Source organism: Thamnophis elegans, chromosome 10, assembly GCF_009769535.1.
Source record: "Thamnophis elegans isolate rThaEle1 chromosome 10, rThaEle1.pri, whole genome shotgun sequence".
NCBI classification, from domain to species: Eukaryota; Metazoa; Chordata; class Lepidosauria; order Squamata; family Colubridae; genus Thamnophis; species Thamnophis elegans.
This window is the reverse complement of record NC_045550.1, coordinates 40,506,134-40,518,862: the sequence shown is the minus strand read 5'-3', so window position 1 is coordinate 40,518,862 and position 12,729 is coordinate 40,506,134. Positions and strand designations below refer to the sequence as shown.

Genomic DNA, 12,729 nt, shown 5'->3' with positions numbered 1-12,729 from the left:
ACTAGTTAATATCAACAGTTCAATTCTAGATACTGTACATGGTTGATGGTTAAGTGAGCTGATGATGGGAAGAATGGCTCAAATTCAAAAAGAAAAGAAAAGATAATAATATATATTTCCTGAAAAATCAAATTCTTATTAAAAATATTCTGACTTGAATGTGTATGGGCACAATAGGAAAAAAGAGTAAAGGACATAGATTTTATATATATTTTACTGTGGGTCATTTGTATAGTGCTTTAACAAATCAGTATATCAAAAATTAGATTGACCTGAATCACTGTTTGCTGTATTTGGGTTTCACCCTGCAACCTTCCTGGTGTTTTAGATTCCCTCACAGTCTTTAGGTCACCATTTAGGAATTGTGATAGCATTATTTGCCCTGTTAAGTTAAAAAAAAAAGTTTTGCTTTTGCCTGAAGAAGGCTATTATGAAAGATGGAAGACAAGAAATAGTAAAACTAAGACTGAAGATGTTGGAGCCACATGTCTAAAAATGTTGTGTACTTATGCAGAATGTATATTTATGCAAATTAATGTGTACCTTTTGGATCTTGAGATGTAGCCCTAATGCAATCTTAACTGAAAAATTAACTGAATTCAGCCACATAAATTAATTGATGAACACGATATTATAAACTGGAATAAGTATTTATTTTACTTAATTGTTGTATTGAATCAGAAATATTTCAGTAAGTTTGTGTTGCCAAAACAGAGTGGCAATAATAAGTTTGGAGACAAGTTGGAAAGTACTCTGAAACGTCACTATGGATATACCGGTATTTTATTGTTTCAAGTTCATGAGAGTATAGCTCTGAAGATTCTCCAGCCATCAATTCCCCCAAGATATCTAACTCTTTTCATCTTATTTTATTTTTTGTTTTGTTTTGCAGAGAGGCCATTAAAAAAAAAAAAAACTAAGAGATTGGGGAGGGTGAATTGAGTGAACTTTTCCTTTTATAAATAATTTCCAGTGCAAACATGGAAATGGACTCTCAGGCAAGCTATTGTGTGATAGCTTACACTCAATGAAGAATTCCAACATTTTTAATGCACATTCTTTGGTCTGAACAAGCTAGTTTCACAATGTCAGAAATGGATTTTGGATATGAGACATTCACAAAGCATTTTATAAGAACCAGATGATTATATTTATGGTATACAACTATAACTATATTCTTTTGCAAAGTTTTAATGCACTTGTAAACATTGTTAACAAATTGAATTAAATTCACTGCTCACTGAATAAACATTTCTATTCCATTTGTATTGACTACTTAAACACCAGTTACAAACTGGTGTGATCAAGTTGTTTAATTTAAACTATGGTTTTCATCAATGTGAAAAGATCCTATCAAGAAATGTGATAGGAAATTGAAATCAGTATTAAAAATATCCTTGATAAATTAATGCTAAATCTACAATGCAGATAAACTAGTTCTTCCAGATGAGTGTTTTATTATGTAATTGCCATCTTATTCACATCATTTTATATGAGATCCAGATATTTTCCTCTTTTATTGTAAACTTCCCACTTTTCCCCACCAGTTCTAAAGTTTATTTTCAACTTAAGGAAAAGAAATTGAAGAATTGCATGCTGCTTTTTAAATAGTTCTGTGCCTGAAAACACTTTAAATAAATGTTCTGAGTTCTCTACATCACTGAAATCAATTTGAATTTTGTTCTTTGTAAGAATAGGGTCCATTTTGTAAAGAGGTTGTGTTACTATGGAATTGTAATAAAAGAGTGATAGTCCAAAATAGAGTGCTCTGTCCTAATAGCTACGATTGTTTGTCCACAAACCATCACAATTTCTTAAATTATTTCGCTATTATAAAAGAATCTTGAAATTTTGTCATAAAATTTCCAGCACGGAAAAGGACAGATTAATCAGCTTTCCTTCATGATGTCAGTGACAGCTCGTTAAACTTCTCTGAGCCTTTGAAATCTTGAAAGATTCAATTATGAATGCCCACTTTTATGTTATTAATTTAAGATTTATAGGAGTAAACAAATTCCAGATTTGGAGTCAACTTCAATTACTCTGTTGGGATTATTCAGGTCTTCAAAGAGTCCCGTTTCAATAACTTCTTCTTGCCAGGGTATTGGGATAGCACCAGTAGAAAATTTCTTAAAGAATTCAATGTCTTTGTCATCAAACTCAATTCCTTTAGCTTCAGAAAAATCAGCAATGTCTGCAACATCTTTGGCATAGACGACTGATGGATCTGGCACAAAGGGAGGATCAATAAGACCTGCCTCCAGCCTGTGAAAATTTATTGACTTGAAGTATTCATGTTTCCTGGGATCATCATTATCATTCCTGTAACAAAACAAGAAAAAAGTGGTTCAAATAGAGGAAACTAGTCCTATAAAGCAGATTTATATTCAAGCATGTACTAATCATACAAGTGGGTTTACAACTAGGATCGGAAAGAAATAATCAAAGATTTGTTAATTAATTAAGTTTGAGGCCTTCTGTTACTTTCCAAATTAGAAGCTTTAATAGCTCTTTGGGCAACAATACTTGATAAATACATTTACACACACACACACACACACACACACACACACACAAACGCACACACAAACAGATAGATCTCCTTTAGCCAAGAATGTCTAGTGTTCATTATAGCAATAGCAATAGCAGTAGACTTATATACCGCTTCATAGGGCTTTCAGCCCTCTCTAAGCGGTTTACAGAGAGTCAGCATATTGCCCCCAACAATCTGGGTCCTCATTTTACCCACCTCGGAAGGATGGAAGGCTGAGTCAACCCTGAGCCGGTGAGATTTGAACTGCTGCACTGCTGATCTAGCAGTAGCCTGCAGTGCTGCATTTAACCACTGCGCCACCTCGGCTCTTCTTTAGTTAGCTTTTTTGTCTGTGGTTAACTTGAGTAGCATTAAAGAAAAAAATATAATAGCCTTCTCTCAACTGGTGATTTGTGGACTATAATCTTTTAACAGTTTATTTATACATTTTCACATTACATACATAAGTGCTTAGTAAACAGTGTATTGTCTGGATCAATTTATTTATATACAATAATACTTTTTCTATTCCTAATTTCTACCTCTACTGCCCAACCATTTATAAAACAAGTCCCATGTATCTTCTTTTTCTTTTCTTTTTAATGTCAGTATGTTCATTTCAGCGAAATCTAAAATAAATATCATCCTCTTTAGGTGTTTCCTCATTTTTCCAGCACTGTGCAAATACAATTCTTGCTGCTGTCAAGACATGTAATATTAAGTATAAGTATCATATTTTATCTTTATCATACTTTTCAGGTGTTATGCCTAGCAAAAATATTTCTTGTTTATAATCTTGTGGACTATAATTTTTATCTTCCTCAGCCACTGTGGTATTAGTGGGTATAATCTCAAAGGAATTAAATTATATTAAAAAAAGTAAGTAATGTATAGGTAAGAAGGTTAAATCTGGCGTGATTGTTGACCAAGTGAAGAAACTGTGAGCTGCACTTGTTATCAATCTGTTTCTTGGTCCAATTCAAGGTGGTGTAATAAAGTCCTACAGGGGATCGGGGTGGGGGTGCAATTATTTGCCCCCTGTGGTTTTTGCATAGCCGATAACCAAAAGGGTTTGAATGTGTCACGTCATTTGTATGTCATTTTGTCATCCTATTTTATCTTTGCTTCTATTGGATAGCTCCCATTCTGATAGGGTTGTCCAAGACTTTGGACTGGGATGATAGAGCCTCTTTTAAGTTTTATTACTGATAAAATTCAGTCATCTTGTTCTTTATCAGCTTTAAACTTATTTGTTTTTCTGGTTTTGTTTTGAATTGTTATATTTTATCTTTCTTTTTTGTTACATTGTGAGAGACTGAGATTCATTTGGGGTTGGACAACACTTATGTTAAATAAATTCAATTAATTTAAAAGAAGCTCATTTGTTTACCTTGGATGATGCAAATGTATCCTGAACGCTATTCAAAAATGTGCATATACATAAATTCCAAAATAAATAAAATGATGTAGAATTGACTCCAAACATTGCATTTTACTACTTGTGGAGAAAAAAAGTATTTTAAAACAGGCAGTAAACCTGTTTGCCACTGAATAGTATTAAAAGGCATGATTTTCTGTGAACGTAATCATGTAAAATAAAAGAAAAATGTGTAAGTGTCTATGCATTCCTTCTTTTTGTAATGCTGATGTGATTAAAAACACAATCTCCAAAATTAGATTCAGTGCCCAGCTATAAAATCTTGAATTCCTATTTCATAACCCACAGGTACTCTAGTTCAGACAGCCAAGACTATTGACATTTTTTTATGAGTTATGTGCCAGCAGGCTGTGTTAGGGAATAATTCTTAAAGGAAACTCAAGGGCCATCACTTTCTCTAGAAACTGACATTTGAGCACCACCACTAGGCCTTTGTATGCATGTACAAGAGTCACCTAGCAACATGATAAAGGAGAATATAGCTAAACTATGTTTAGTTGTTAACAATTGTTAGAGTTCTGATAGACCTCTACCAGAAACATATTTAAATAGTTTGAGAAATCTAATCCCTGATTCACTTATGCCTACTAAGTTACAATTTATTTAGTTTGTTAAATAAGCCATAGTTGGCTTGATCACCTACTGAACTAGCCCATAAATAAGCTTTAATGTTTAATTCATTTGCTAGATTAATGATCAGATTTATTTAATATTTTTATTTAATAAAAATGCAGATTGGTAAATATTTGAAAAGAAATAATCAAGCACTTTTTACCATTTTACTAGCACTATAACTATCTTTTTTCATATTACTTCTAATTATTATGATCAACTATGAAAAAAACCATTGAAATTATATTTTCTAGAACACCAGCTTCTAGAAAATTATAATTTCTTTAAAAAAAATCTCAGGTACTTTCACATCAGGCCAAGATAATTCTGGGTGAACTTAACCCAGTTATTTAACTTCATCATGAATACATTGTATGGTTTCTCAAAAAACCCGAGTGGTTAGAAAATGAATGTACTAAATTCAGCTGTTCTCTGGCACAAATAAAATATATATTTTACTACAGTTCTGCAAAAGATAAAATAAAAAACAAACATTATTTACAAGGGAAGGGAAAGTGCAAAGGAACAAAGAAAAATGAAAAGAAATAAAGAATAACTTCCAACTTTCTTCAATACAGATGCAAAAAATTTCATTAGCAATCATTTCTGAAGATGTTTGGGAGGTGAATGTTGTGGGTCAGCAAGCACTGGATCTTTCTAATATGTTAATTAAATATATTAGATTTATGTGTATGGCTGTTGATTTTCAGATAAACTAAGTCATAGTATGTATAATTAGATTTTTTTAGCCCACTTAGCAATATTAATAGTTCAATATTTCTCAATATTAGCAAAAATATTTAGGGAATGTCTTCTGCAAAAGATTCACACAATCTTTTTCAAATGCTACCTCTTAGCATCTTCTTGGAACATAGCCTTCTCAATGCTTGCCCCAACAAAAATAATGCTTTTCTTTGGACAGTATATTGGGCCTAATATAGTCTGTCAGAAACTGACAAATACTTATTGATCGCATTTAGCCTTCCAGATAATGACTAAATAAGCTGCTGGAAACCATTGTTTAATTGGTCTCATTTGTTGTTTTAGCTGTCACACTGCGTTTGTAAATTAATTTTGAAAAGTGGAATCCAATTCTTCGTGGATTAACCTGTTAGTATCAGATTCCAGCTCCTATACATATGGTTTTCTTCATACACATGAGGAAAGGAAAGGAAATATTTTTCAGCTTCTTTCTGATTGGTGATCTGTTTCTTTTGTATGGCCCTGATGGAAAATCTAGTTCTACAAAACTTACATAATTGGACCTAAGAGATGAAATAGTTCACCTCTTATGACTCTTGGATTGTTGATGTTTGCTGTTAATCAGAACCTTTTAGCGGGTCAAGTGTGCAAATTAAAGCTGCCTATAAGAAGCTTTAACTTATGCAATGCATACTTAAACAGATAACCCAAGGGCTCAATGACCTTACCAGAATCTTAAGGTAATCTTTATAAAGCTGTTCTTGAACAATATCTCTAGTTAGCAACCTTAGACAAGTTTTCTGCTATCTCCAATATACAATGAATGCCTCCCCCCCACCCTTATCACAGTATCTTACATATAGTGGCAATAAAAAGAAAATGACAGACAAGCATGCCATTGTTGAAGTTCGATAGATGCTGTATAACACTTGTGGCTATCAGATTGTTTCTGTACAAAATGGGGGAAAAAGTCTATACCCTATTCACTTTGGGTGTAAACTCATTGGAAGCCCACATCTCCTGTATGCAGGATTTAAGGTTCCCATAAAAACTATCTGTTTGGGACCCACATTTTATGAGAATAAGAATTCAAGCCAGAGGAAGCCAGCTTTTTCTTTTTTTCTGTTATCTTCTGCATACCTCAAGAAATGTTTGGTATTGCTTGTTGATTTTTAATTGAGAGGTCTGTTTATTTTTTTAATTAGTGCATTCAATCACAGTTTTAGTGTATTTATTTTAATATTTTAATGTTTTCATCTGTATTTTGCTTGTTAGCCATGCTGGGTGTTATTTTTGGCAAAGAATAACAATATAAATTTAACAGATAAATAAATAGCCCAGTTCAAATTATTAATTATGCTGATTAAGAGATTTGTGCTTTTCAGTTAGTATTTTCAATCAGCATTTTAATTCCAGCATTTCCTTGGGTTTCATTATAGCTTGCACCAATTGCTCCAACATTGGCTTTGAAAGACAGTTTAATCCTTAGGGGCTAAGCAAAACCTCTTTGCCATGACATGGAAAGATCACAACTGGTAAAGAACGCTAAAGCAGCACATTTGGCAGTATCAACAGCAGCATGAAAAACATCTGCACAAATAATTATTGCAAGACAATTCCCCGATCCTTTAGAGGTTAATACAACATTAAATGAACTCTAGCAAGAGGTAAAGGATCTAAAACATGCAGGCATAAAAATGTATCTATGTCATTTTATTGAGTAATTGGAAATATTTTGCAAATGAAAATATAGGGCAGCATTAAAAACAGGTATTACAAAATTTATTCATTTTTTCTTTAGATTGATTGTTTCTTATGTTTTTAAAGCTCCTTCATCAGAGATGGGGTTTGGCTGTCTTATTCATAACAATGCCAAATGTTTTCCTTGTACAATTTTTAAAAATTAATATATTACCTATGTACTTTTCCAACTTTTAATTGTATTTATTTCTAGGACTTTTACATTGCTTTTTGTTCAGGACTTTAAAATTTGACTATAGTTTACAACTGTTTCAGACACAATTTATTGTATATGGATTTCTTATTTCATTTAAAATTTTATTTTCAAGTTTACATTTTAAGGGAATTTTAAAATTAGATTAAAATTAATTTTTGCCCTACCTAACATTGGCCAGTGAGCTGGGAGAGGTATCCTACACAGTGTAGAAGGCATAGATTTATGAAATGCTGGTACACCAAATATTAATTTTTTAGACACAAGAATGTAACCATAAATATATTATTATATCTCTGACTGAATAAACTTTTTATTTATATGAAAAATGTTGCCCTTCAAGTAGAATATATTTATTTAAATATTTATAAGCCATTTTATTTGGCATTTGAAGCAGTCTACCATCACTCTTAAAAGGTTCTATACTGTTCTATGAAAATCCCTCTTTTGGATTGTCTGAATTTTTGTGTAGTTTTACCAATATCAGAGCTTTATAAAAATCCAATGAAATATAGAGGATCTGAGTGAACATCTGACACCAAACATTGATTCTTATTTCATTTATTTCATAACCAAAGCACCCAACATGCAATATGCATGCTTGAAAAGTATCATTGTCCCCCTTCTCACAATTCTTATCCATTATTCTTAAATTAGCACCACAAAAAAGCTCTTTTTAGTTTAACATTGCTTTGTAGTAGGGCAGACCTGCAGAATGAAAATGAGAATCAGAATCATGATTTATCTCCTGCTTTGAAGTAGCACCTTAGTACTGCTGTCACCACCAGCCTTCAAGGCAAGCCTAATCTGTTCTGCTACAGCTATATTTATTTATTTAAAAGATACATATGGTTGCCCTGGTACACAACTCTGGTGTGGCTAGCAACTATGATAAAAACGTAAACAATGCAAACAACACAAAAAAGAAGAAGAAAAAAGCAGAAGATGAAGTTCCATCAGATAAAGAGCACTCTTCCCAAATTCTGTTTTAAACTATTATTAAAATCACAATAAATTCTAAATTCTAAAGAAAAGAAATATTCTTAGGAACACAGACTAAAATATTTCTGAAAACAAAACACCCAATTTTGTAACTTGTTCAGAGTGGTAAAGGACACGGAACTTCATACAATGCAGAAAACAGAGAGCAAAATCTAATTCCTGGATATACTATAATTTCTACAGAACAAATGCTCTTCTGCCTCTGTGTTCCTGAATTACTTCAGCTTCTTTGATATTCCAAATGATGGAATGATGGAAACTAGGCTTTTTCCAAATCTTATCTATATCCCACAGAGAGAGGGTTGGAGTCTCTGATTCATGTCTCGGTTGTGATGAAGTGAACTGTGAATCTGCAGTTTGGCATGCAGGCTATATAATCTCTTCAGGCTTATCCCTAGTAACCATGTTTAGCACAGCTACTGTGTTCATTTATAAAAGAATACTTGAATTGAGATACATAAAATGCCAGCCACCTTTCTTTCCTAAGAATTCTTCCTCAAATCCCAATGTTCTGCTCAACTTTAAATAAAGTTTAAATTGCATATAATGACAGAATCCTTTGTAACTAGTGCACAAAGACCAACATCTTGTCTTCCCTGACTCTGTGATTTTAATAACAGATTTTGGTACTGTGAAATTACTTAGCATTATATATCCAAAAGCAATATGCTTCTTTTCCAATATTCTTATTTTTCCCCAAGCCAACTTACTTGAATGTCATACCTGAGATTCCAGAATGTCATACCTGAGATTATGGTCATTCAATCATTTTCACCATAATGTGGTGTTTTTTATTATTGTATTTACATACTGCCTTTTCAATTGGGAACTCAGGGCAGGCAGGCACTTGTGGGCAGTGGTGTATTAATCACTAAGCAGACTAAGCACATGCTTAAGGCACCAGACCCAAGGGGGCATCACAAAGTTGAGAAAGAAAAAAAAAACAATGAAGATTTGTACCATATGTACAAAGGAGAGGGGCACCAAGATTTGTCATTACTTAGGGCACCAGTGAGCCTTAATCTACCACTGCTTGTGGGGAATATTTTATCATATTTTATCACAAGAACCCTGCAAGAAATGGAACTAAGACTGAAAAGTTGACCCCAAATGATCCAATAAACTCTGTGGTTCGATAGGTAACTGAACCTGGGCTTCTCCAGGTCCACATTCAACAAGAACCAAGCAACACTATTTTCTCAGATCCTCCTATGTGTTCTCTCTTCCCCAAAATTCAGTAAAATGCTATTTGCCATACTTGATCTGGCAAAAAAAAAAAAAAAAAAGCAGAATGGCATAAAATGTGCTGCTGCCACTGTAGATCCCTATCCTGTACACAGTCCCTTCCCCCCCCCCAAAAAAAATTTTTGGGCACTAGGGGCTGGTTCCATGGAGAGAGGTTTTTCCATGGACGTAAGAGGCATGGTATACTGTGCTGCTTGCATTCCATGGATGAAGCACGCTTGTTTCCATGGCCCGGTTTCTGGCATACTGTGAACCAGTGCTAGTCCACAGACCGGTGGTTGGGACCCCTGATGTAACAGGAATGACACAACAAAATAGTGCTGCTCTTTATTGTGCATGGTTTATGTTAAGAAAATGAACTAGTACATTTCTCTTGCTTCCCTCCCTCCTCAATAAGTATTTGCCAGTCGGAAAATATCCATCAATTATTCTCCTTAAATAGGCCTAGGGCAGGCAGGTTTTAACACATGGTTTAGAGGTGCAGATTCAGTCAATTGTCAAAACTTACTTCACGTTTGCAGAAATTTCTGCTAATCCACAGGCTGTCAAGAACTTGTACCAGATTTAAGATATGGAAACACCAATATGACAAGAGACACTTTTAGGAATAATGGAAAGTAGTGGCATTTATGATTTTGCAATAAGTATTAAAATCTGGAATAAATCTGGAAGCAAATCTGAAGTGAATAAAATTATCTATAGCAGCTAAAATCCTGACTACAAAATTCTGCGTAACAGAAGCAGTGCAGGAACCTTCAAGGGCAGCTGTGGACAATGCCTTGCAGTAATCCAACCAGGGAGAAGGGGATTATTGCTGTTAGATTTTCTTTGCACCCAGACAGATTTTAGCTCTTTAGCTTAAGCAGTCTTAGAAAATTCTACAGTATTGACATTTGTACTTCAGTTCCTTAAAAAATTATGGCAGTACCACCCAATCAAAAGAGGAAAAAATGATACCTGCTTCCTAAACGACTTTCAGGAGTCTTTGCCAAGAAGAGTTTGCAGATTTCTTTTATTGGTTCATCAAAATTAGGGTGCTGGAACTGCACTTCGTCATTTAGGGTTCTTTTTTTAACTTCATCTTTTTCAACTTTTTCTTTGAAATCCTTGAATGGTGTTCGACCAGCAATCATTTCATAAATACTGCACCCCATAGCAAACCAATCTACAGGATAACTGTAACTTTCCTCCTTTAAGATTTCAGGAGCCATGTATCCATTAGTTCCAGCCTGTGACAACATAAAATAGTTTTAATGAAGGGTATTCCTAATTAGTGATGCTTTTGAATGAGAAGCAACAATTCTTTGATTACTCTCACAAAGCTTCATATTAGTCATGAAATAAAATATCTTGACTCAGGCATGTCATAGAATTTCTGACAAAGTAATCTCAAAAATATTATTACATATGATTGCTTAAAAAGTGGTGGATAACATTTGTAGCTTTGGGTACTGCACATGTATATAATTATCTCTCCCTCTCCCTCTCTCCCACCTTCTCCCTCTCCCTTACACACACGCAAACACACTCTTTCTCTCTGTCTCCCCCCCCCCCTCACATAGGCCATTCGCCCGAGCTGAAAAAAATAAATGAGGTTTCTGTCTCTTACTAGTCTGCTTACAAAAAAACATGTTTCTTGCAAAGGGAATCTAGCAGATTTCACCAAACCACTGGAAAGAACAGGGGAAGCCAAGTTCACTCCACTTCCCAGTGACCAAGAACAGAGTTGTGCAGAGAAACTTGGAGAAGTAAGCTTCTCCTATTTGGGTCACCCAGTGCTGATTTCTCATTGCAGGAAACCTAGTAATGTTAACCAAAGCTATTGGCAGGGAGTGGAAACTTCACCCGCCTCTCTAAGGCATTGGTGTTAGACTCAGAGATAAATGAGAGCCACTAAAACTTGCATAAGATTATCATGGGGACCAGCCCCTCACCTCCTATCCCACCTCCATGCAATATTCCCTCTAATTTCTGATAACCTATGATTGGACAAAACATTGTTTTGTGTAGCTTTTCCTGAACCAGGTACAACTTTGTGTGCCATAGTATAAGAATGAGTAAATTGTAAATACATACAATAATACATGTTCAAATATTTATATATATTTTACTTAAAATATCAAAACTAGGAAATATACACAGTATGGAACATACTATACATGCTTGAAAGTTGTGATTTTAAGTAATGTTGAACTCCTGGAAATTGCCCCTTTCACTTTTCTTGCCAGTCTTTTTCAGAAGTGACTTGGCAATTCTTTCTTCCCCAGGCTGAGAGAGAGGAATTGTTCCAACACCACCACCACCACCAAGCTGGATGCACACCCAGATTGGGACTAGAAAACACCAACCCTTGGTTTCTAGTCTGATACTTTCAGCAAAATAACAAACTGGCCCCACACATGTTTGCCAAAAAATTATACATATAAATGTATTAATTGCTGATAACTGCAATCAATAATTCCAAGCTTTTAAAAATATTTTTCTTTTAATTTGATACTATAAAGAAAGAAAAATTTAGAAAAAAGTATCATACAAAAAGCATTTATTGTACATACTCATAAATAAACTGACAATTTAAGATGCTAAAAAACATTGAGTTTGGTTTATCCACAGATGGGATTTTACACAATTATATAGGATAGTTTTTTTGTTCTCCCTTTTAAAAGTACCTGTATAAACCCAATGGTCCCCAACCTTTCTGGTTTCATGGACAGGCAGCAACAGTGGTGGCAGTGGGGAGGGAAGATGGTTTTGTGATTGCAATCTAGTTCTTACCCACCGCTTGCACAGCCTGTTCACAATGGGCTTTGGACCGGTTCCAGTCTGCAGACTGGGATTTGAGGTCCCATGGATAAACCCATCTGCAGATAAGCTGACCCTCAAATTTTTAACCAAAATGCCATTTAGAAATCTGCCATAAATAGATAATCCAATTGTGAAAATTAAAACATATAAAAACTTCAAGGGTCACCCTATCGATAAATGGTTTTATCCATGAGTACATACTGTAGGCTGCGCTCTCCCTTTATTTTTGCCCATTCTTTCCTTCTTCTCTGAATGTATTTTCAACCTTTTAAAACTTTAATTATTATTAATTTTAAAATTGAATATTTCCTAAAGTTAACAACATCATGGACATATTGCAGCCTGGAACTCAATGAATATTAATTACTAAACTTTATTTTAAAGGAAGAAGGACATGAATTCAACCTATTTTAGAGGAAGGAAGGGAATTCAACCTGT

At 34.2% G+C, this 12,729-nt stretch overlaps 1 protein-coding gene across 1 annotated transcript in view; it reads right to left on the bottom strand.

Annotated features, from left to right (window-relative positions):
* Positions 1-644: 644 nt before the first annotated feature.
* Positions 645-12,729, bottom strand: part of GRK7 (G protein-coupled receptor kinase 7) — a 37,310-nt gene continuing 25,225 nt past the window's right edge. The window contains 2 exon segments of the mRNA XM_032225413.1: positions 645-2,322; positions 10,444-10,715. Coding sequence (XP_032081304.1) covers positions 1,998-2,322; positions 10,444-10,715 — 597 coding nt within the window. The 3' untranslated portion in view covers positions 645-1,997.